At 38.3% G+C, this 25,562-nt stretch overlaps 1 protein-coding gene across 3 annotated transcripts in view; it reads right to left on the bottom strand.

The window, feature by feature from the left end:
- The window catches only part of myom1a (myomesin 1a (skelemin)), a 32,465-nt gene that overhangs the window by 6,048 nt on the left and 855 nt on the right, over positions 1 to 25,562 (bottom strand). For 2 of the 3 annotated variants that reach the window (XM_042498069.1, XM_042498071.1), the window contains exons 2-29: positions 23,769 to 24,000; positions 20,323 to 20,463; positions 20,001 to 20,184; positions 18,916 to 19,073; positions 18,608 to 18,700; positions 18,372 to 18,460; positions 18,113 to 18,157; positions 17,107 to 17,268; positions 16,842 to 17,003; positions 16,159 to 16,300; positions 15,089 to 15,288; positions 14,948 to 15,004; positions 13,179 to 13,303; positions 12,728 to 12,911; positions 11,678 to 11,852; positions 10,551 to 10,672; positions 8,709 to 8,908; positions 8,333 to 8,459; positions 7,221 to 7,405; positions 6,949 to 7,063; positions 6,530 to 6,689; positions 5,883 to 5,989; positions 4,584 to 4,628; positions 4,178 to 4,314; positions 1,985 to 2,129; positions 1,708 to 1,767; positions 1,558 to 1,625; positions 1,321 to 1,446 (exon numbers count right to left, since the gene is read on the bottom strand). In XM_042498069.1, the coding sequence (XP_042354003.1) occupies positions 1,321 to 1,446; positions 1,558 to 1,625; positions 1,708 to 1,767; positions 1,985 to 2,129; positions 4,178 to 4,314; positions 4,584 to 4,628; positions 5,883 to 5,989; positions 6,530 to 6,689; positions 6,949 to 7,063; positions 7,221 to 7,405; positions 8,333 to 8,459; positions 8,709 to 8,908; positions 10,551 to 10,672; positions 11,678 to 11,852; positions 12,728 to 12,911; positions 13,179 to 13,303; positions 14,948 to 15,004; positions 15,089 to 15,288; positions 16,159 to 16,300; positions 16,842 to 17,003; positions 17,107 to 17,268; positions 18,113 to 18,157; positions 18,372 to 18,460; positions 18,608 to 18,700; positions 18,916 to 19,073; positions 20,001 to 20,184; positions 20,323 to 20,463; positions 23,769 to 23,947 (3,693 nt within the window). In that variant the 5' untranslated portion in view covers positions 23,948 to 24,000. The remainder of the gene's footprint in view (positions 1 to 1,320; positions 1,447 to 1,557; positions 1,626 to 1,707; positions 1,768 to 1,984; positions 2,130 to 4,177; positions 4,315 to 4,583; positions 4,629 to 5,882; positions 5,990 to 6,529; positions 6,690 to 6,948; positions 7,064 to 7,220; positions 7,406 to 8,332; positions 8,460 to 8,708; positions 8,909 to 10,550; positions 10,673 to 11,677; positions 11,853 to 12,727; positions 12,912 to 13,178; positions 13,304 to 14,947; positions 15,005 to 15,088; positions 15,289 to 16,158; positions 16,301 to 16,841; positions 17,004 to 17,106; positions 17,269 to 18,112; positions 18,158 to 18,371; positions 18,461 to 18,607; positions 18,701 to 18,915; positions 19,074 to 20,000; positions 20,185 to 20,322; positions 20,464 to 23,768; positions 24,001 to 25,562) is intronic. The other variant, XM_042498070.1, reaches the window with a different exon arrangement.

The following is a 25,562-nucleotide window of genomic DNA, read 5'->3' on the forward strand; positions in this document are numbered from 1 at the left end:
TAATACTGTTGTGCAAAAACAGTATGTTTATGCAGTTTGTTTATGTGGAAGTAAGGCTGTACCCAACTCAGAATTACGTTAGTTGAATGACATTTGGCTATTCAATATGAGTATATAATAATTGTAATTTTCATTTAAAGTTTGAAAGTTTGAAAGGGCTCAGCAGGATCTTCAGTGTGACACTGGCATTTACCTAATATAGCTAACTGAGCTAACGATGGATCGGAAGTGCGCAACATTTTTTGCTGACACGAGATATCAAACAAAAGTCAGAGACTGTCGTATTAAGTTGCCACGAGCTGTAAATTCACCACTTCTCAGCAGAAAAGAGAGGATAAAGTTATCTCAGAGTCTTACAGTGCAAAGTCGTGTCTGCTGCAGCCTGTTCCAAAGAGTATTGTACAATCAAGACCGCTCACTCTGCAATAAAAATTTGGAGGGCAAAATGTTCCCAGAAGTACACTGCGTAGCACAATAATTAGCAAGAAACGAAATGAAACAAGACAAAACAAAAAACCAACTGCTCGACTTCAGCAATCAGTCGCCTGAGGGATCTCCGAAAAATTAATCTCCAACTTTCAGTGGGCAGCCTTATGTGGAACTATTTTAAATGCTCGGGTTATGACGAAAATGCATGAAAATGCATGTGTCTAAGAAGTACTGAGCATTTAACTGGATAAATGAGAGTTTGTTTACAGACCTCTTGATCTAGTTTTGCTGCTGATAAAGGTGGTCCCCTATGACTTCAATTCATCAAGAATTTTCTCCATTTTTGGATTCTTCATTTTGGGGGTGAAGTGTTTCCTTAATCTCCTCAAAAAGACCAGCCTCCAGGGTTAAAATGTTCCAGTAAATTTGCCAGAGGAGTTAAATTGAATACAGTGTTAGAAATGAAGTGAACGACTTAATAACACAGATAAACCATATACTGTATTTACACGATATGGACATAAATGTTGAAAAGCATGACCTATAAGTCTATATTATCAAAATATACAATGTCAGAATAAAAAAAAGTAGAGGCTCCAAAAATAGAGAGTCAGTTGTGCCCAATATGTCTATTCTGATTCCCAAGTGCGACATGCTGACGTGCTGCTGACTCTAGCAAGCACTCCAGCAGGACTCGGGAACGTGAATATTTTTAAAAGTGTTTCATCATTTATGATTCTGTGTCAGAGAGGGGTGGTTGGCAGCGTAGCATCTAGTCTAGGTCTACGATGGAAGCATAGCTGCATCAGAAGCGTCGCTTTTAGCTCTTTCTACTCGTTCTCATAAGCTCATGATTCCTCAGAATGTATGGCCACTTTCTAATGGGCTGACCTTTCCAATATTAAAGGTCAGCTCGCCGTCTGTTCTCCCAATTTTCTTAGCGTCCTCGTCATCCTCGGCAATCTCAATGTTGTCCTTAGACCAGGTGATCTCAGTCTCTGGTCTGACATTTCCAATCTGTGTGGGGAAAGAAGAGAGATGGGATCAAGTTGTATCACCTAATCACGTTTTGTGATTATCGTACTTAAAAAAAAAAGATTATTACATTGTCACAGATACTTTTCTTACCTTGCATTTCAACAGCACATCACATTCTTTAGTAACGGCAAAGCTAAGGTACTCAACAAAGTGAGGACCTGTGAATAGTCAATGAAAAAAAAAATTATAACATATGTGAATTAGTGTTAAATTTATGTGATAGAAAAGTAAGACCCTCACCTTGTTTCCTGACCCATTCTGCCCTCTCAAATTCGGATTTCTTTTGAAGCTCCCTGAACTCTGGAGAGCAAAAAAATGCATCAAAAAACCAGCTGGCTGACAAGACAGTAAACAAAAGTTGTCTTCTGCTGCCCCTCAATGGACACACACTTTAACTGCAGCAAATGCAACACACCCAGTCGAGGATTTGTTAGTTGGGATGTCTTTTCTGCATCCATAATTAAATATTACATGATGAAAGATCTGTGAGCATGGAAGTAAAAATTTGAGATCTTACCATCTCCGATGAGCACCAGACTGGTTGTGCCCTTGGCCTTGCCGTCCACCAAATTGAAGGTGAACGTTCCCTCGTCAGTGACCTCCAGAGAGTCCATGAACATTTCAATGATGCCAGTGGATTGGTCGAAGTGCATTGTGTATTTCTGGAAGCAAAATGATATAAAGAAACCCACAAGATCAGTTTTTGGAAGACGATCCAAAATAGAAGTAGACTTTATGTCTGTGGTTGACTACATTGATGTTTTATACGTCCTTGGATACCGTATGGAGAATTGAGGTTCACCACAGATTTTAATGCCCTTACTTGTGAGGGTTTGTTGGCCTGCATCATTTTTCTGTTAATCAATGGCAGCAAATTAGCTTGATTTCTTTCATAAATGTGGGAAGAAAGCAATGGTTAACTTACCAAATAAGTAGCAAGAAATTAGTAAAAAAAAAAAAAAAAAAACCCAAATATACACAAACAAGGAAATTACTTAAAAGGTGCTTTAAATAATAATAATGAAAAAAGAAAATTCTAATAATCTGTAACATATTTTTTAATATATAGTAATTATAATCATAAAGTTTTCTGGATACTTTTCCCTTTCTTATTTTTAATACATTTCTAAATATACTAATTTCTTGCAGTATGAGAGCCATTTCTGTTCAAGTTGCTCATTGTCTATTTTTCTCATGTTTAAAAAAAAAATCAAACCAATTTGCAGAGTGTTAATAGGTTTTAATACTTGTGAAAGGTGTCTGAACAAGCCCAACAGAAGTGATGTTGCTGCCTTCATATCAGTGTCAATGTAAAATTTCTCCGGAGTGCTGGCAGCAACCGTCTCCTCTCTGTGATTTACTCTTACTATTTGTCCCCCATCATCTATCTTAAAATGGAAAAAGGCCTTTTAGGTATGCTGCTTCTACAGCTTGAAATTAGCTGCAGACTGATTTGGGTCTAAGGCAGGAATACTGAACTTGTTTTGCCTGGGGAACACTTCCACAGAAAGCCAGAAGGCCAGGGGCCAGTTAATAGACAAAAATGAATAATTAATATATAAATAATTACTCTGGATCTCTGCTGCGGTGAAATCCTCCCTTGGTACTTTGTACAAACAAGCTCTATTTTGATGCTTTTTACGGCACCTTATCTAAATTCAAAGTACAAAAAATAAAAAAATTAAAATTAAAAATCCGAGGTGGATCAATCTGTTTTTATTCTGATTTTTAAAAAATGGTCAACGAGCCATCTGTCACCCCCCCTTTAGCTGAATATAACTGGTCAAGATCTGTGGTTCCCAACCTCTTTCCCTTAGAGACCCTTTCTCTGTCATTGAGTAAACTGATGACCCCTGACTAAGTGACATTTTATGGATTTTTCATATTAAAATTATTGCATAACAATAAAAGTACAGAGGTTTGTGTAAAACGAGGGGTTTGGATACATTTTAAGAAATTATTTCCTGTGAAAATTACATTGGAGATGAGTTTCTGATATTTTTAGGAACTTATTAAGCAATTCTTTGATGGCATTATGTATTTCTTAATGGGGCTATTTTTTTATTCTTGTCGCTTGGCCATTGTTTTGTTAGCTCCTAGGATGTTTTAAATGCAGGACGAGGTTGTTTGGCAGCAATTGAAGGCTCTGTGAATAAAGCCTGAGTTTAAGTCTTCACCATGCCCTTATCCTGTGAGACTCTTTTAAACTTATATCTTGAATAATAATGTAAACTTATAAATTACTTATATTAATATTACATATTAAGTATCAATTTCATTTAATTTTCTTCACAGAAATGAATGAAATAAAAAGGTACAGGCCTACTGTAGAGTTTAAAAAACAATCTTACAATCATTAAAATCAAAAAGACCTCACAACCCCCTGTGAAGCTCTGTTGACCTGTAGCGGGGGCCGGGACCCCCAGCTTGGGAACCACTGGTCTAGGTTATCTGGTCTGTTTTCAGAAATAGATTGAAGGAGTTGGAGGAAGCTACATCGGGCTGTAGATGCTTTGACTGTGCTATTTGTCTTATTTTTGTTATATTCATGCTGTAAGTGTTACATGCTGTATGTTTGTAACTTTGTTAATTGTGCTGCTGCCTGTCTTTGCCAGGACACTCTTGTAAAAGGAGATTTTTAATCTCAGTGAGGTTTTTTCTGGTTAAATAAATTTTAAATAAATACATGACAACAAGTCATAACTCCTACCTTTCCGTGAGTAATGATGGCATCATTAAAGGCATACTCCACTTGGCAGGCGGAAGTGCATTTCTCCACCTGAGTCCAGAATCGCACACGACCCTTCTCGAGCAACTCCATGGCCATTTCGCTCTTGAAGGGAATAACTGGAGAAAACCACAGTTTTCAAAGCTCTCTCAGTACTCACTGTACATTAATCTACATGGTTGCGTAAGCATATAGCTTGGGAGCTACAATTTCCAAGACAAACCTGTGTTTCTTTCTAGAGGGTATTTGTTGAGTAAAGTGATGTTTTTTTGTAATTCCAAAACTAGATCTAAAACTATGTCTGCGCTTGATAAATAAAATCTAGAATTTTGATATGTGGAAAAAAGTGGCATTATAAACAGTATCTGTGACGTGGTGGGATATTTACCAGGGAACTTGTGTTCATGGCTTAGGTCCAGAAGACGCTTGAGACCTGACAAGTAACGACAAAAACAACAAAAACAAAATTTGTGAATGTCAAATCCCTTCAGCATCAGCTGCTAGTCTTACTGATGTCTTTTCCTGTTTGACATTATTTTTTAAAAAGTATATTAATAAACTTTAAATTTAGTATGATTTAACCTGCTTTTCCATATTTTCGTGTCAAAGTGACTAGCAGGAACAACAGTTTTTGAAATGGTCAAGTATTGAGTCAGACAGATGCAGCTGTCACTTGGGCATGTTGGCATTGTCACTGAAAGTGTTTGTTTTTGCAACTGACAGGCTCAGATTATATTCTTATTGTCTGACAATATTATGGAAAAAATTCCTACAGAAAGAGACCGTTTTGTCAGATAGTAAGATCCTTTTTATTTAACCAGAAACAGCCCCAAAATCTCTATCGCCAAACCCACCAGACTCCATTTAAATAAGCAGTAATTTTATTATGTCAACACATACTTCATTTTGTGTTGACAGAAACAAAGTAAAACTGACTAAAAACATCTTGGTTCGTCCTTCCACTGTTCAAACAATCACCAACTTTTTCTTGGTTCAAATAAACTGTGTTAGTGTGTGGTTAGGTGTGAAATAATGTTGGCTCTATACATCCTTAAATTAGAGCCTATTTAAATGGAGTCTGATGGGTTTGGCGATAGCAATTACAGGGCTGTTTCTGCTTAAACAGAAAGAATCTTTAACATAAAGGTCTATCTCTATAGGAATATTTCCATGATGTTGTCAGAAATTTATAACAATCTGAGCCTGACAGTGGCAAAACCGAGCACCTTTGGAGGACGTAAATTGACGGTGTGCATATTACAGTGCAACCTGTATCATGGCTGCCAGATGCAACCGTTAAGCTTGATATTGGCTTACTTTCAAAAAATAAAAGTGTCTCCATTATTCTCATAAAACATGGGAAGACAGGGTTCAGGTTGAAAAATACAGTAAAAAATGACTGACAAAAATAGTGAAGTCAAGTACAACTTCATAACAACAGCTTTGACAGACACACAATAAATAATTTAAGACAACTTTTAAGACAAACACCCACACATATATACAGCAGAGTGTAAGAGTTCAATTTGATGCAGCTGTTGAAATGGGATAACAGAGAGGAGCGTGTACGCAGTCCTTCAAGCCCTCCTCACACCTTTAGCACTGCCGTCATCCAAAAAATAACGAGTGAATCAAGTTTCAGGCGCATATGATCAGAGATGCCGAGACTGTCTGAAGGCGTACTCACCCTCCTCAGTGAGCGTGTAGCTGGAGGAGATGCCGTCAGTGTTGGTAACCACACAGGAGAAGGTGCCCAGATCCTCCAGAGAGGGACTGTTGAAGATAGCTCTGGACCTGCAGATGAGGACACATGAGGACAACAAGGTAAAGAAGCGGAAAAAACCTTTAATGGAGTTCCCACACATTTAATGGACAAAATCTTTTCCATGACTTTTCAAGTAACCAATATATCATTTTATCCTCATCCCACTCACGCAGTGTTTTCAAACAACTAGGATTTAAAAAATATTAATAATTTCAACGTCCCCAATGATGTGTTCAAGGACTGTCGGAAGTTGGAAAATCCAACAATAGTTTCAGTTTTTACAGTTTCTGGCTATGAAAAGCAGTGTAATTCTGGATTTTTTAAAAGAAAACATGCATTGCAAACCTGTTTTCTTAATATAAATAAATAATAGTATTTTAAAGAAAAGATGCCTCCGATCCTGTGGTTTTCCTTAAAAATAAACAAAGGTTTTTATAAAAATCACCCAAGATTTTAAAGTTTTCTATGAAACTCCACGACTTTTCAGTTACACATAAGCACAAAGGAAACAGAGTGAATTTGGTCCCTGAAAACTGCAGGAAAAATTGGGGCACGTAAAGTATACTTACTTGCCCTTTTCGGTGATTATAGTGAGGCGGCGAGAGGTGTCTGTAATAGTCTTGTAATTCTTGGACCAAACAAACTCAGAGCCTTCCTTCATCTCAGAGCACTCAAAGACCATAGAGATCACACCGTCATCATCCACATCCACATAAATTTCTTTGGTGCCTGAGGAATGGACAGTAAATGGTTACACTGGGTGTGCATTGCTGATGTTACAGAGTTCAGCTCTTAAACTCATGACTTTAGTCATTATAGTAGCGAATAATTAAATTTAAGACATGACAGTCAGCTTAGAGCGATTTAAAAAGTAAAGTCATGCATCAGTACTGAGAAACAGCCATTTTCCCTACTTTTCCAGACTTTCGAGACCTGCGTAGGAACACTATGCAACTGAATGTGTGAGTTACATAACAATCACACTCACCAGGGCGAGTCTGGGCCAGGATTGGACCTAAGAATGCTGAGGGCTTTCCAACTCCAGCGAGATTTTGAGCACGCACACGGAAGACGTAGGATGTACCAGCCTTCAGCCCCGTCACCTGAATCAGTACACGAGGAGCGGAGGGGAGAGGTAGAAGACTGTCGTCATCATTATTTCACATGAACATACATGCAGGAAGGACACGTTGCTCAAACTCTTACTTGACAGCTACATTTCATAAAGATTCACCAAAAAAATCTACTGATCTTCCTCACCTTCATGTATTTCCCCCTGTTGACCTTCTCATGAACCGCCTTCCAGGCTTCCGGTCCGGCAGATGCCTCCTTGACGTCCAGATAGTAGCCATTGACAGGAGTGCGACCATTGAATACAGGTGGCTCCCACAGGACCACGACGGAGGAGTCACGGACCTCCAGCACATGAAGGCCAACAGGAGGACCTTAGAGCACAAATAGAGATAATTTTGTAAACTTTGACCTCTGTAAGAGAAACGGTCTACCAAGGTCTACAATTGTATTTTTACTGATTATAACGCAATTTCTTGGACTATCTTCAAATGTCACATATCCACAAAATCTATACAATCTGAGATACAAAGTTATATAAGTCAATAAACCATAATAATTGAAACAAAAGTGTTGAAATTGTGTCATTAAAAAATATACACTATTTAGACGTCTTTTCATCAGAATATATAAAATAAAACCACAAAAACATATTGATCCAATTTCTTTTTAAATTTAGAGACATAAAGAAAAAAATGTGTTTACGCAAGTTATTTCAGCTATGTGCATTAGTTAGTTTTTGAGATTTGCTCATTTTTATGAGCAAAGTTTTATTTTAGATACATATATACAGGATTATGTAAACATCCATCTCCCGCTGCCATTGAGGGGAAATTGTGACAAAACCCCAGCAAAATACATATATTTACATATATATATATATATATATATATATATATATTATATATATATCACTGCAACTGGTAATTTATTTATTTTTTGACAATGTGTTATATTATTTTCTTGATGATAATTTTATATTCATGATGTCCATAAAGGATAAATTGTGCATCAGAAGTCCAAGATGACGTCTTTAAATTCTTTGTTGTTTCTGACCAGCAGCCCAAAGAAATTCAGTTTACTATCACATAAGACAAGGGAAGAGTTGCATTCTAACTATTGAAACAGGTAATGCTCAGCATTTTTATGTAAATAAATAACAGATGATTAACTGATCATCAACATTTGCCACTTCATTTTCTGTTGATCTGTTAGTCAATCTAATTATTTCCTCTCTAATATCTACCAGCATAATTCCCTGTGCATTTATTCTGTTTCGGTGAACACATTATCTCTCGTACCTGGCACAGTAATGGTCCACTCCTTGCACTCCAGAGCTGAACTGGGCAGAGAGCCTCTGCTCACACCTGCCATGTTCATCGCACGCACCTGGAACTGGTAGAAGACGTTCTCCTTCAGGTTCTCAGCCTAAAAGACACAAAGGCAGATGATGACAAATAATTTAAATACCTGCTTTTGGCTGGCAAATATAAAATTATATCTAACTCTCTGAGCGACAGTTTAATTGTAATAGTTGCCAAGAAGTTAATCGCATTAATTATGTGACAAAACACAGTGAATGATGACACTGGATGTAGTGACTCCTTTATTTATACTGTAAGAAGCCAAATTTTTTATTGGAATGTGTCCATGGGTGTTTGAAATAAAATAACTTACTTTATAGGAGGTAGTAGTCAGCGCCTTGTTGTTCATTTCATGCCATTTCCCAACAACGCCTCCCTTCACAGTCCTGTAGTCGATAAAATATCCCCTGACATCCGCTCCTCCTCCGTTGTTAGCAGGTTCAGACCAGGCCAGCACCATGTAGTCCTTTACAGCCTCCACCAGGGCCACATTGGTGGGCTTTCCAGGGACGGCTGCGAAGAAGGCAAAGCTGATTAGTATTTATTGTAGAAGATAAAGTGTCTTAAACAGGGTTTGTACAGACAGGGGAAAGTCAAATTCAAGTACTTTTTAAAGCATTTATTTTTATTTTTAAGGATGATTTTTTTCTCCTTCTTGCAACAGAAGGTGCAGACTCATAAAAGGAGCAAATGCTGCCACGGCCTCAAAGTAACTTATAGTTAATTAATTGCTTATTTTTATTTAGGATAGGCGTGTGACAAAAAAAAAGGACAAAGACAAAAGTAAAAAAAAGAAGGAAAAAATACACAGCGCAGAGCAGGACGCAGCTCGTACCACTCATACAGCATGAGCATGAAAAAATATAAAAACAGAGCAAGCACGGCCATTTTCAGCTTAAAAAAAATGTTCTAATATGCTTCATATAATAATATATCTTTGTATTATCCTCTTTATATTATCCAGTTTTTGATAGCCGAAGTTGAATCCCATTACTCTCCTTCATCTTTATACCGAGTCATAATATTAAGTAATTAGTTATTGTTCCATATTTTGGTATTGATTTATTAGTTGATAATTAATAATAACCAATCTGACGTTTCTGAGGTGCTTATTTTATGTACTTTTGCTACTTTATTATCACCTTTGATAAACCAAATCTACTGGCACGGAAGCTCAACAATGTACAGCTGCGGGCAGTGCAGCAGCAAAAGGGATTTTAGACAAATCAATATTAATGAGGGTGTATGTAACATTTAAATATTTTCTCCAGTTTGTCTTACACACTAACCAGCATTTCCTGTATTCCATTATACACAATCTCACACAGATGACCTGGAATTAGTCAAATATTGCGCAGATCTTAGTTGTCATTAGTGTTAAGCTATCACAGTGATTACAAGTGGTACAGCTGAATATACTACATGCTTCAGTCACACAAGCAACTCACTTTTTTTAGGCTCATTGTAATGGATAAAGTACTTACACTCAAGGCCAGAAGCAGGGCAACTTTCACGCTACGAAAATCTCCGAAAGCCAGACGAGACTCTCATTAGGTTCATGCTCTTTAAGAACACAATGTTTTAGCCTTCACCTTGGCAAAACAGCAAAACAGAACTCGAGCACATTGATGCAGAATCAATACCTGCAAATAGCAAAAGCACCGTAAAACATTATCTACTGTGTTATTTAACACTGTCACTAATAAATGAAGTGATGGGAAATGGTGAAAATGACAAAATGCAGTGTTAGTGATGAGTATGTCAGGCAGGCACATGCAAATTAATCAACCAGCATTCATAAAACTCAAGGTATAAAAGGAAAAAGACAGGATATTTTGGCCACCAACTGTGTCAGAACAACATCTTGGAGAATATGTTTAAAGTAGCTGATTTTTTTTTTTTTTTTTGGTTAGGAGAGGGAAAAAGTGATGACAGTTAACATGATTCATGAACAAAGATGAGGGAGGAGGATCTCAGCAGAGGGCTGCAGGTCATGTGTGTGTGAATGTGCTGAGCTCTGAGTGTACATTCTCAGCGATCATTCCCCGGATAAATAAATGTTTAAAGATGGCTGGGAGGATGGAGCAGAAGGAGAGAGTATGCCTCAAACGCTACAGGCAGAGTGAAGAATGAGATGAGCCGCAAGGACACTCACAGATGGCGGCCTGCACGATCACAGCGTCAGAGACGGCAGAGCTCTGGCTGTATCCAGCAGCGTTGACTGCCTTGACCCTGAACACGCAGTTTGTCCCGGTGGTCAAACCGTGGCACACAAACCTGAAAACAGTACGGAAAAATTATTATCACACGTCAACTTCATCAACAGTGAGAGTAAGAGCTAGTGCTAGAACTAGAGTTTTAAGATTTGCAATCTTTACACAACTATAAAATAAATAACAGCAAAACGTTTGGACTTCACGTTATGTAAAGGATTTAGTCAACCAAAGCATACTAACCAACTTTATGAAGCTCGCCTGCTGTTTCCTCTGAAAACTGATTGCTAAAGTAGCTCAGCTAACTAACACTGACTTTCCAAGGTGTACTTATTTAAATGTATGAAATAACACATTTGCTTACAGTGGAAAAGATGAATTCATAAGCAATAAAAGGCACACTTTGCTCAAAAAAAAAAAAAAAAACGCTAATAAGTAGAGCTGGGGGGATATGGAGAAAATCAAATATCACAATATTTTTGCTAAAATACCTTGATATCGATATTGTTACAACATCGTAGGGCTGACTATTGGTGCTTTTACAAAATACATGAAAAATACAAACATATCTTTACAAAGAGGGTAGATATCTTTCCAGCAGACTTCTGCAACACTTGGCAACTCACACCAAAACAATCTAGGTTGATGAACCTAGATTAGAGGAAAAATATGTATTTTTGATTTTGGAGGGAAGTGCCTCTTTAAGACTCTTCCCTCTTGTGTTACTATCACACTATATTTTAACATTTGTCTGCATCCCATAATTGTCTATTGGTATTTTTCTAGCACATCGGCTACACATCTGGGTGATGAACAACGAATTAAAAAAAGTAAAGTAGTCAGTGGCATTTTTTAAACTAATATACCATATTTTCCACTTCCAGTTTGTAGTTATTCACTCTGAACACAAAAAGAGCATCATATATTTCAACCACTAGAGCAACAAAAAAAAAAAAAATGTCGTTCACTTACAGCTATAAGTAAATTGTGGGAGTGTATTTTTGCTACTTTTTAAACACTGAACAATTTCTGAAATCATGCATCCAGAATTATCTTTAACTGTACCCACCTGGTCTGCTTGACAGGTTTGTTGTTGCAAGGAATCCACTCCTCGGTGCCCACCTCGCTATATTCGATGTAGTAACCGACCAGGTGTTTGACATCCTTAGACGCCGCCCAGTGGACCACCACTGAGGTGCTGGTGTTCCTGGTGGCCACTGGATTGCCTGGAGCTGAGGGCAAGTCTGTTAAAAAACATATTTGTGAGAAAATTAGGATGCAAGGAAATGAAGTAAGACTAATAAAGTAAGCAAAGAGGCAATATGATGGATTGGTATTATATAGAACATAATGCAGGAAACCCAGCAGTCTCTATCAAACTAATAGACATTTAGCTATGCCTTATGCAAAAATGTCCTGATAGACTGTAACATGTGTCAGGTGCTAATTTTTATTTTTATACTGATGACATAGTTATATACTGCTTTGCATCAACTCGGGTGCAGGCCACAAAATAAAAAATAAACAATTATAGTAAGATTCTTTAATGGTGCAATACATGCGATACATGACTAGACATGACCAGAAATTTGCTCCCATTTATTTTGTATTGGAAGCGACTTGTGATGCAGACCAAGCTGGTGCAATGAGAGGGAGTGACAATATAAAAAAAATCAAACAGTGCTCATATCAGCACAGCCGCTCAAGCTGCAGCTCCAGTGACTTTCTGAACAGCTCTGTATAAATCCAGAAAATGCTTAAGTGAAACTTTATCTGGCAGAGAAGGGGGCTGGGGATTTTGGATGGATACAAGCAACCAGTGGCGCAAGATCAACGCGAACCGAGGCGAACTGGTCATGTATAGTGGGCATGCACCATAAGATGTTTTGAATCTGGTAATGAAACCAAATTACTCTTTTGAAATGTGAACTTCTTTTGCTTGATTTTTATTTCCTTCTAATTTAGTCTTTTTTTTATGCTTCTGTCTTCAGCTATGTGATTTTATTTATGCTGCTTCCTGAGATTCTCAATCTCAATGGGACTTTCTTGGTTAAATAAGGGTAAAAAAACAACAAAAAACAGCCTAAACAGAATAAAATTGCAGGTCTTGCTGGCTCACCCAGTTTATCTCCAACCGTGATCTCTTCTGTGGCTACAGAGGATTCACCCACACCAGCGGAGTTGCAGCAGCGCACACGGAAGCTGTAGGATTTACCCTCTGCCAGGTCAAACAGGGCAAAGCGGGGAGACTTGACTGGCATGCCGGTGTTCACCCTCTGCCAGGTTTCTGTCCCTGAAATACGCTGTGGAGGTCAACAGTGAGCCAGCGACATGTAAGTGAAGCAGCAGATAGCACTGTGCAGTATACAGAGGAAAGGTAAAAGGGTGTTGAGGCCTCTATGTGAGAGTCATCACATATCAGAATAATCAAAAAATAACCTTCAAGAGCTCACAGGGACGTCTTACAGCAGTACTTCTCAGGCTGTTTGGCTTGTGACGTAAAATGAGACAATGTGTGCTTGCAAGAGGCGACTCCTCATCACCACTTGCATGTGTGTACCATTTCTCACCTTCTCAATGTAATACATGACTCCTTCATGACCCCTCTGAATTGGAGGCTTCCAGGCGAGCACCACGTAGCTCTTGGTTGCCTCAGTAACCACAACATCAGAGGGTTCTCCGGGGACGACGCCCACTGAGGAGACAAGAGGAACCCCTTTTTAACAAGGTGACGTGTACTTAAAAATGGCACAAGTCCCTTAGACTGGTAATAATTTGACAACTTCAGTACTGATACCAAAACTGTACTATTTTCAATACCTTAGTTTGAGGAATATAATCATGTTTTTCTACTAAAGCCATGAAACAAAATGTATCAGACTCAAATATACAGCACTGATTGCTCTCTCAACACAAGCAATTGCAGAAGAACTTTTCCTGAATAAAATGCAGTCTAAAATGTTAGAAATGTGCGTGGTTTGGGTCAGGAATAGTTAGACTAGAATCAGTAAACTGGACTAAATGATCAGATGTGATGCCAGCATTGCTAGATGATGCTACAAACAAAAAAAAGGTACTGAGGTTCAATAACTGGCCCGACAGGTCAGTTTATAATCAGTATAGGTCACTATTAATAACTGACCCATCCAAAAATAAAAATATCCAACATTTTCACACCTTTAAAGGGACCTATTGTGCTTTTTCTTATATTAAACTTGATTTTAAATAAATCTCTTCATCTTTGCATCTCTTGCCTGCACTTTTGCTGTTTATTTGCTATTTTATTTAAATTAAAATAATAAAATAATTTAGTCATTAATTTTAACTTTTGTTTTATCTCTTCACTCTTTTATTGTAAATCTGTATCCTTTATTATGTTTTTATATTTTATTGCTCAGTAAAGCACTTTGAATGGCCCTGTTGTATGAAATGTGAAACAAATAAAGCTTCCTTGCCTTGCCTTACATGTTCGTAGCCTACACTGCTACATGTAGCTACATGGTAACATCAGGGAAACCTGAAATCTTGGCTGAAATGTTGTCAGTTTCTCCCAGATTTCAGATCATATTCCTGTGAGACATGTCCAGTTGTGTTTAGAAGCTTTTATTGGTGATTTTTCATGGTTGACCATGTTGTTATACCCCATTACGGTCATTCCCCAGCTGCAGCAACGGTGCAGAGATACTGAGATACGGAGGATCACGGCTATTAAATGTGTGCTTGGACCGGGTCTTCGACACCATGGGAGAAATAGGGTATGATACATTCATAGTGTAACTGGAGCTGCGATGTTGGAGGGTTACAGCAGAAGGCGCTATAAATAAAGGCACGGCATCCGCTCAGGAGCTCTTTGGGTGCGCTCGTTTTAGCCTCCTTGGGCGCACTCAACCTAACAGAACTTTTGGGTAATCTCAAATGAATGGTGACCGAAATACAACAGAACATTTAAAAACAGAAAACCTATCTTTACGGTCTTATATTAAAGACTTTTTCAATGATTACATAATTTTAATTCTCACGTATATCTGTATTTTTAGTGCGAGAATATTTCGACCCAAGGCCGACTGTGGACACCTCAGTGAAACGAATCCATCACCTTCATGTCTATAATACTGAGCCTTTCGGCAGGGTGCAGACCACATTTCAGAGAGAGAGAATACAGCTGTTCCAACACAGACAATAAGGACAATAAAGTGTTTTTTTAAACTTAAAAGCATGTAAACACGTTCTAGTAGGAACCCAAAATACAAGTATGAATGCAAAATTTGTGCATTATAGATCCCCTTCAATGTATTTCTCTCCCTTTATCATGGAAATAACAGTTTTGAAGCTGTCATACCAGTGGGATCCTCCTCTGTGAACTTGATCATCCCAGTCCAAGGAGCGGAGGGGCCAGCTGTATGGGGAAAAAAAAAAGAAATACATGAAAAATGCGCAGTTGTTGGCTTTGTTGTCAGCAGGACTCAGGCATGTCTCCCACCTCTGAGGCGGGCTCTGTCGGCTGGGTCCATGGCAACAACTGCCTCTGAGACACGGGATGGATGGCTGACTCCTGCCTTATTCAAGGCCCGCACCCTAAAGATGTAAGAATGCCCCTCCACCAGGCCTGTGACTGGGAAGCGGGCGTACTTGACTGGGACGTCATTACACTGAGCCCAGTGGTGACTGCCCACCTCGCACCTGCACAGAAAAACAACACAAGCAACACTATTATTCACGAGGACTCGCTGACAGCTACAGCAGACAGGTAGAGATGTATGTGGGTGTTATCTGGAAGGTGACATTTTATCAGTCATGATAGCAGTTTGGTGGAAATATAGGAATAGGAGGAATTTGGGCTAGTTCCAAGTGCCTGAAAAAATAGTTATTCTACACAGAAACAGCATAAATAACAACAGTTTTACACTATATCCTGTATGCAGAATTGTATTATGGCCAAAGTAATCAGATGAAACTGAAGAATAATTTCTCTGAAAAACAATTTGCATAAGAAAGAGTGAGCTATTCTTAACACACTCTATTACGCTCCACATAGACTCCATAAAATATACCGGGGTACGTCTCCCAGTTGCAAGACCTGCAAAAACCAGTGATGCAGATTTATCGTATGCTTTGGAATTACTGTTATGTGGAAGAAATTTGTAAATACATAATTGGAATAACTGAAATGTAATCTAACCCTGGGGCCTGGATCTTAGGAGACACACGAGGATGTAATGTAAACCATGAAAAACGAAAATTACCATCTAGCAGTTGATTGCATCTGCAAACCAGTCAAGCTGCACTTACAGTCTACATCCCGATGTCACAGTGAAGTTGACTTTTGATGTTTTGGATATAAAATGTTTATATCTTATTGTGAGGTTGCAGTGACTGTGATGTGCGACCTATAACCACCAAATTTTAAGTACTTCATTGTTGACATTGGTGCCAAATTTTAAGAAATTCCCTCAAGTTGTTCTTGAGAGACGGCATTTGCAGGAATGAGAGAGACAAAGTCACAGTGACCTTGACAAAAAAAAAAAACAGAAAAAGACTGAGCTGCCCAACCTGTCAATGTAATATCCCAGGATGGAGCTGCTGCCCTCCACCGCTGGCTGCTTCCAGGTCACCACCACATAGTCCTTATTGGCATCATGACAGCGCACATCCAGGGGGGCCACAGGAACCCCCTCCACCTCCACATCGGCATCTGGCAGGGCAAGAAACACATGTCCAAGAAAGTGCACACACACCCACACACACTTGTGAGTAGTGCTGTTTCTAAATTGGGCTGATCTCCATTACATACTCAGTTTCCATTTTCTGACCTACTTAAGCTTTTACAGTACAGCATGTGTTGCAGCACTGTAGCTATGATAGATGTTTAAATTGAAGGGTATTCGAAATATTCCTTCTCACGCGTAAACCTGCCGATTGTTATTTCGGATCACACTCCCTGTGACGACTTTTCTGACATGCAGACAGATATAGGAGCAACAATCCTCACAGGAAACCAAACACCTCAGACTGTCCGTTTTGTCACTTAAAGACACAGCAGAATGGAATGGTTCCTCTTCAAGTCTCTGATCTGTAATGTGTTGCTTTCGTTTGCATATAACACTGTTGTTCAACACTCTACAATTCAGCACAGATTTAAGGGTAAGTGGCTTCATAGATAACTTTCAGACAAACCAGGAAAGCTACATTTAAAGAGTCCCTCTCTATATTTCAACATCAATTAGGCACCGTACCTCTGACAAACACATAAGCAGAGTAGGAGTCAAAGCCAGATTTGGTGTTGACGCGCAGGGTGTACATGCCCTCATCTTCCTTGTTGAGGTGGACAAGTGTGAGAGTGGCACGTTCCCCAGACCAGTGGGTGTGTACCCATTTAGAGGGCTTCAAGGGGACAGCTGATGTGAGGAATCAAACACATCACACATGTAACTGGAAACGTAGTGGATTATTTAGAACAAGTGGTTATAAAGGAATTGAACTTGTTGTTTTTCTACTTACAGTCTCTGTACCACACGACGTCAGGCTGGTATTTCTTCACGGTGGGAAAAATGATGACAGTGCAGCCCAGACTCAATGTCTCACCCTCACGGCCAAAGGCCACTTCAAATTTATCAATGATGGTTGTTTCAAAGGTGACACCATGCTCAGGGCTGAAACCATCTGCAAAGGAAAAACAGTGAAGAAATGAAAAACACTTCTGTCAAAACATTAAACCGGCTTAAATTTACTTTTTTCCAGTTTTTGCAGACAGTACAGAGCAGTGGCTACACCAGAACATCTGCAATAAGGACAAAGAAAAAGAGAAAACCCCAGCAAATATCCCACGAACCCTCCTAACATCCACTTCGGCCAACTTCCCATGTCGGTTGTGGCCACAGAAGGGGACTATTTAGTTACATACATATACAGACCCTGGATAAACGGGCAGACACAGACATACAAACAAACAAACAAACAAAATAAGAAACCAATTTAAAAGAAAAAGAAGGGAAAAAGATAAATCAATTTTTAAAAAATTATATTAAAAAAAAATTAATTAATTGACTTTTTGAAAACTTTGGGTCAGCGCAACAAGCTGCAAACACAAAACTGACATATTATTACCTACTCTAAACAGATGTTTTGATATAGTTTTGCTTTTGTTAAAAGTTTTATTCACAAATTCAGGGCAACATGGGGTGAGCATTTGATATAGAAATGGTAATTTAAGTACTCAAGTGATCCTTTACAGCTTCCTGCTATGGATGGTGACAAAAAATAAAGTAGTATACTAAAACACTGCAGAGCCGAGGGGAACTGGAGTTTGTAACTATGAGCAATGCCCTTTAACATTACACATTTCCCTGCTGTTTATATAAAAATTTGATTACTGCAATTTAATTTCTACTTTTGTTTTTTATGTCTGGTGTACAACACTTTTAATTACCCTGTGTATGTGAAATATGAAATATAAATGACAAAAGAATTTCTTCAAAATAAAAGAAAATTATTTAAAGTGACTCACGTGGTTTACGATCAAGTGGGCCTGCTTCCTCGCCGTCCTTGAACCCTGTGGAGAAATAAATTATTTGGTTACTTTGTTGTTGTGACAACTTAAGTCTCTTGCAGGAGTTTCCTGCAGCCCAACATGTTCCACTTATACCAGATCCTGAAACCTAGACACAACTGTGACGACATGTTGCACTCATAATGGTGAACTTTGACCTCTGAGCAGCTGCAGAGAAGGAGGCAACAAAAATCTGCGAGAACAAACTGTCACCTACTTTTGACCACAATGGTAGCCACGGAGGAAGAGTCCCCTTTCACGTTGAGGGCAGAGATGTGATACTGAGCGGTGTCGAGGAAATTACAGCTGAAAAACAAAGCATGAAGACGTGGTAAATTAACGGCATCTTTTTTTCAGAATACTTTCAACATTCAGTTTGGGGTAATTTGCATTTTTGGGAAGATCTTATTAATGCTAAGAGAGGCCTCGTAGTGTGAGCTGATGATTACCTACTTCTTGATCTCCAGGGAGTGCATGTTGTAGTTGCTCTCGATGGCGTACTTCTCTGGGTGAGCCTTGGCGTCAATCATCACATTGTTTTTGTACCTTGAAGACAGCAGAAAGACAGCTGGTTTATTTTCACTGTTGTCTTCAGAGGACGTAATTGCAGAGGAGCGCGTGGAAAGCAGATTAGGCTGATGACGAGAGCTTTGGATGGAAACACCTCTATGACACACACACGACTGATGGGCCTCTCATTAGCCTCTTTTTCTTGTGACTCAGAGAAGATAGACGATCTGTGAATTTGGAAAATGTCTTACCAGGCAATCCTGGGTTTAGGCCATCCAGCCACAGTGCAGTGCAGCTTGACAGTGTTGCCCTCCCAGACAGTCTGTCCACGGGGTTTGACGATGAACTCTGGACGGTGTGTCAGGCTGTCTGGGTTCATTTTCTTACGAAACTCCGTCCACTGCTCCAACTATCATGAGAGAGTGACGCCACGTTATCACATCCGTTTAGCATCCTGCTCAACTGTTTGGTAGAGCACATTTTGAGTCACTATATGTTAATGAAACGTGTCAAACTAAACTTAACTTGATTCCTTTTTAAAACATGGGAAACAGGCAATGAGCAACTTGGCAAGAAATGTCTAGAAAAAAGGTTAAAGGTGACAAGAAGATGACTTGAAAAATGGCTGTCGGGAGATTATTAGATATTATCCTAAAAAAGGGGGGAAATGTCCATAAAATCATATTTGGAAATATAAGAATGATATATTTACAATTATTTTTCAGATTTTATTTTATCTTTGGTACTTTATTTCTTTCTTTTTTTTAGGTACTTTTCTTGTTTTTCTTGTTAATTTTTCAGCCAATTCTCATTAAGTTGCTCATTGCCCATGTTTTTAAAAGACAAACAGTAAGCCTTATCAGTTCGCCTCCTTCAGGAAGTTACCAACAACATGATGGCTCTGTGTGGAGGGATTTTTTGAAGGTAGGCTTTTTTTTTTGGACATTTTGTAGTTTTTGAGGTCTTACTGACTAGATTTATGTAACTTTATACAAAAAATAAAAGTCTAATGAGGCTCAAATCATTTTTTTAAAAAACATGCTCTACCAAACTGTTGATTTGGCCTTTTATGGTAAAGGTAGAGAAGCTGAGCCTATATAATTAATTAAAAAACTATATTTAAAAAACTATGCGGTCTGTTTATAAGAAATGAAACAAATTAACATTTTTGTTATTACAGCCTAAATAAAATAAAAAAATGCAAAGAAAAAATGGTTCCATTGCTTTTTCCTTATGAGGACACTAAAGAGCATTTGTAGCCCTCATGTGAGAGAGTTATTTGAAAATGAAGACAATTTTGTTCTTGCAGATACAGAAAGGAAAGAAAAGAATTTACCGTCTGGCTCAGTGCCATGCGCTCGGCAGACTCCCTGATATGCGTTGATCTGGTTTTCCTCTCCACTCTAACCTCCATCGCCTCCTTGGCCTCCCTCACAAACAGGTTCCTCATGGCCACATAGTTAATCCCCTCCTCCGTCATCTCCTCCTGGGACTCCATCAGACCGCGAACAACATCATGACTGGTGCACAACAAATGTGAGAGCAGTTTGCATTTAGTGTCTAAAACTGCAATGTAAATCTTCAAAGTTCAGCATCAGTTGTGTTGACTACTTTGCATTTTTGGGATATACGTCAGTCAGTGTTTTGCAGTCACTCACTTGGCTCTAAATACGGGAATGACGTAGCCGATAACTTCCTTGTCCGTGTCCATTGCCAGGTAGGTGCGTTTGGCTCTCTTGGGTAGCGGGCTCAGTTTAACCACCTCCTGCCCCTTCTCTGTCTTCACAGTGGTCTTCAGGCTTACAACACAAACATACATCATATAGTGTCTCCAAAAAAAGTCTATGGTGTATTCATTTCTATATAGAAACTATGTTGTACATTAATAATTACTAAAAAAAGTCATCAATAATTTAAGCCCACTCTGCTATTGCTATAATATATCTTACTCCTCTAAACCACAGACCTTCACTGTTAAATGAAACTATTGAAAACACATAAATATGCCATGCAGATGCACTAGGTGACATGTTTCATCATGGTTTTCTCTGTTTTTGGATTCTTCTTTCACCGCAGAGTTTTGCGAGAAAAAAACATTTTTCCTCCCGAATCAAACAAAACACGAGGCACAAAGTGTATATACAATTGATCATATGGTAGATGAAGCATTGCTTTAAATGTAACTTTTGTACCACATTTGTTCAAAATGCAAAAAAATGAGATAAAACACACTGAAAGAAGGAATGCAAAGCTGCAGTGAAATAAACATATGACAAAAATACTCCCTATACAGTTATAAAACTTTAAATAAGCATGCTAGTTATATAAAGAAGTGTTCACTATATGCAACAGGCCAGTTATTTAGAAATGTATTTCTGTCCATCCTCAGGGTTCCTGACCCACATTACACTCTGATTCATTTACCGATCAGGCTTTCAGGCCTCCCTATTGTCAGCTGGGTTTATAAATGGAGCCGGAACTGGGCGATATGCAGCGGGGCGGAAAGGTTCATTTTAAAGCCCTGCTTCCACTCATAATCTCTTCCAAGTCTTTCCTAGTCTATCCATTTGGCCTAGAGGAGAAGCGACGTAACGCCGCTTTGATAAAACTCTATTCCATACAGGCAAGGCGGGATCAAGTCGATGGAAGGGGCTGAACGCAAAGCGGAGACAGACAGATGGAGAGTCTCACAAAAGATTTCTGCGGTGTCAAGAAGTTATTTATACTGCTGAGTCACCAGGTGTGTTGAAAAGAAGTCTTTGGCACAGTGTGAAAGAAAGTCAAGGGTACAAAAAGTTTTAATGCTGACAAAAGCAGCCTGAGAAGCTACAGTGTGTGTCAATCTTAAAAATCATACAAGTACCAATCGGGAACTTTTTTATGCAGTCAGTTATTTCGAACAGAAACAAGTTGCAAATCTGGAAAACAACACTGACTTTTCAACTTGACCAATAAATGTGGATACCGGCCCACAATTTCATGACTTCCATACAGCGTCTTTACAGTCGGCCTAATGGCACCTTCTCATGTCCCGCCTACAGAAATAGCTTGGCTGTCCATGAATATATCTGGCAGCCGTTCACTACAGCTGAAATTCCTTCCCTGACCCCGTTTAGAAAGCGTTCAAGGTTCCAACATGTACACTGAGCCCTGCAGCTTGAAGGACAAAGAACCTCTGGCGTTATTACATGTTGACAAGAGTTAGTGACACACACACACACACACACACACACACACACACACACACACACACACACACACACACACACACACACGCACACACACACACAAAAACAATCTAAGGTGCTGTGTTTAACAGACAGTGGCTGTTTCACACAAAACCTACACTAGAATTTACTCTAAACAAGCCACATTTCATTCAAAATTTCACATAGAAGTGAAAATTAAATGAAAATCATAGTAAAAATGAAGTGTTATCAATGTATCCATGTATAGTATGAATGAATGTCCATTTTTTTGATGTTATGCATTCTGTGCACTAAAATTTTTAACCTTATTTTATCTTACTTTTACTAGTATTATCAAGTGGATTTTATCCATTTGAAGTTGCATTCTATGTATTCTGATTTTTGATTTTTACATTCAGGTTTTATTGTCTTTTTGTCTTTTATGTGTTTTTGATTTGAAGCACTTGCTGCATTTAATTTCTTTCTTGTAAAACACTGCATTTCTTGTATGAAAGGTGCTATACAAATCAAGTTTATTATTATTATTAGATTTTTATTATTATTACAGAAATTACAGAAACCTTTTACAGGTTTAAAATTTTTTTCCAGAGTGGATTTGTGGTAAAAAGTTCAGTCTGGAAAGAGTAAGGAAACATCTTTTTTGCCCAATCACGAGTATTGAATATTGTGTTTTGTGATATTGAATGGATTATCAAAAACAAAGTATAGATTTTTATTTTTTCATTTTTTCATCTCCTTTGTTTATCTTAAAAATTCCTGCAAGCAATTTATTTTTTTTTTGACTGATCGAGGCAAATGTTAATTTCTTTGCTCAGATTGTACAAAACGTATCAAAAGTACACTTTTTAGTGCATATATTGGTGGTATCTATTATTCTCACAATGTGTTTTATGTATGTTCCAAGCTGATGTGTTGTTTACATTTTGTGAAATAAAATCAAATATGTAGTGGACCTTGAACTAATGACTAAGGAAAAATCTCAACCCCGTGGGCTGGACCGGTTCACCACTTTTCTTAAATTTATATTTTAAAAAAATCAATGTATATTATTTTGCTTACAGAAGCACAATTTATTGCAATATATTGAATCGTAACTGCTGTACTGTGTTATGTGTTGTATCATCAGATCCAGCCCTAATCAACAGTCCAGAAGTCAAATATACTGATGTTAATATCAAGGAAAACAAACAGAGATGCTACTTTGCCTCAGATTACTCTATGATGGTGCAAATTAAAGAAAATAAACACGACGCTCTGTTTTCTAAGTACACAATACTTTTACCTTGACTTGAACTGCACCACTTGCATATTTTACCAGCATTTGGCTGTTGCTAATTTCAAGTGTGCTCAAATCAAGACAAATTTTACTTATATATAATGCCAAATCATAACAAAAGGACACGTTTCATATAGAGCAGGTCACTCTCTAATTTACAGGGACCCAACCCAATGCCATGAGCTGGCACTTCTGCAGTTTGCATCCAGAAACTTGAGAGACTTCATCTGTAATTTGAACTTGGCCTGAAAAGACTAAAGAAAAATATGCTGAGGTTGTTCTGCGACAGCTTCAAGGAAAACAATAGGGTTTTTTATAAAAATACAAAACTGTGACACCGTTAAAAGATGAACATCGAAGCGACAGCACCTGCTCTTACATAAAAACACACTTTAAGCTGCATGTTTTTTTCCCCGCTGCTGAACACGCTTCAAACTGGTCCCAAAGTACCATGTTGAATATTTGAAAGAGGTCTGCTTGAATGCATTCACCATTTCCGAGGTTACGGAGGTGGCAGGTTGCATTAAAGAGAGCCCCGTTAGTATTTTTAACAATTTTCAAATATCAACCATCTCATCAGTATTTTGGACCTTTTGTCTGCGTCACTCCATCCTCTTACCGACGGCTGGTGGTCTTGAAAGTCGAAAACGACTGCTTGCTAACAGACGACTTGGAGCTCAGGTAACAGCTGCTCTCATAGTGATGCTGCTGCTGCTGCTGCTGCACTTGATGCTGATGCTGCTGCTGCACTTGATGCTGATGCTGCAGCTTCTGCGTCACTTGTAAAGATCCTGACATCCCGAGGGCCGCTCCGCCAACTTTTATGTTGACTGTTCTTTACTTAACCAGCTCTGTGAATCAATCTCACTGTTATCATCACAGACTGATTTCTGATTTGGGGGTTAGTTTAGGTCAGGGAATGGAGATTAGGTATTAGAGATGGTTGTTAAGATTATGATTTTTGTTTTGCGTGAGCAGTTAAAGCATTAAGATCTACTTCTACTGTGTTAAAGAAGCAGCAGGTTATAACTAAAATGAGGCAGCAACAGTTTTTCAGCACTCTACATGTTGGGTTTGTGTTTTTAAAGTTACATGAAAATTTAATGGACAACATACAAAGTTGCGTTTTGTAATGTTTTTGGTCAATGATAGTGGTATTCACATAATATACATAAAAGTAAGACATATTGTACTCTGCTAAATTGGTTTGATTTCTTTAAAAAACATGGGAAAAAAGGCATTCAGCAACTTGCCATGAAATGTCCTGCAAATTGCTTAAAAATTAGTAAAAGGTGACAAGAAAAATAACCCAAAAAGATTTGCTAAAAAAGACAGAATGAATTAAAAAAATCAAACAACAAAAGGAAAAAAACAAGAAAACTATAGTTATAACTATTATAATTGTTGAAATTATAATATTTTAGTTCTTTTACTTTTTTATTTGGGTAATTTTCTTGTAACTTTTTACTAATTTCTTGCCTTTTTTTGGGTCATTTTTATAAGTTGCTCATTGCCTGCTTTCCATGTTTTTGAAAAAAAAAAAAAAAAAGAAAATCAAGCCAATATGCTCAGGTTTCAAAGGGTTAACTGTCCAGTGTGTAGGATTTAGGGAGATATTTTGGCAGAAATGGAATGCTATATAATATGTATTTTTTTTTGGTGTATAATCACAGGAAAATAAGAATCGCTGTCTTTTTGTTACTTCAGAATGAGCTGTTTATATCTGCAGAGGCAGCAGGTCCTCATGTATGGAGATGGACATGTTGCACCGCCATCTTTCTACAGTAACCCAGAACGGACAAACCAAACTCTGGCTCTAACTAGAGCCATTCGTGTTTTCGTGACGGCCAACGTACGAGGTCCCTCTGCCATGAGCAGCATTGGAAAACACTGATTTGTAACATGAAACTGCTTTATTCTGTGTTTTTACCAGTTTTAATCACATGGTCTGTTTGTGTTGGAGAGGAAGAGACCTCTGCGGAAAATTTGGCTCCCTATAAAAGCCTGAACATCTGGCTCTTAAGTTATCAGAGAAAAAGATGAGCACACATTAGCAAGTGCTGGGCGAGTGGCCTGTTTCCGATATGCCAAACAGCACTGAAGAAACACTGATTTGTAACATGAAACTGCTTTATTCAGTGTTTCACGTGTTTAAATCACAGGGTCTGTCTGTTTTGGAGAGGAAGAGTCCTCTGTGGACAATTCGTCTCACAGTGAAAACCTCTTGAACGCCTGGATCAGAAAAAATGTGAGCAAACTTTTGGTTATCAGAAGAAAGGATGAGCCAAAATAGCACGTGTTAGGCTAGCTGCCTGTCTTTTTTATATAGTTTTTGCTTCATTTATTGATTAATTGTTATAGTAAAAAATACTTTTCACAATTTCCTCAAACCACTGTTTTCATATTGAAACTG

The sequence above is a fragment of the Plectropomus leopardus genome, chromosome 12, assembly GCF_008729295.1.
Source record: "Plectropomus leopardus isolate mb chromosome 12, YSFRI_Pleo_2.0, whole genome shotgun sequence".
Lineage (NCBI taxonomy): Eukaryota > Metazoa > Chordata > Actinopteri > Perciformes > Serranidae > Plectropomus > Plectropomus leopardus.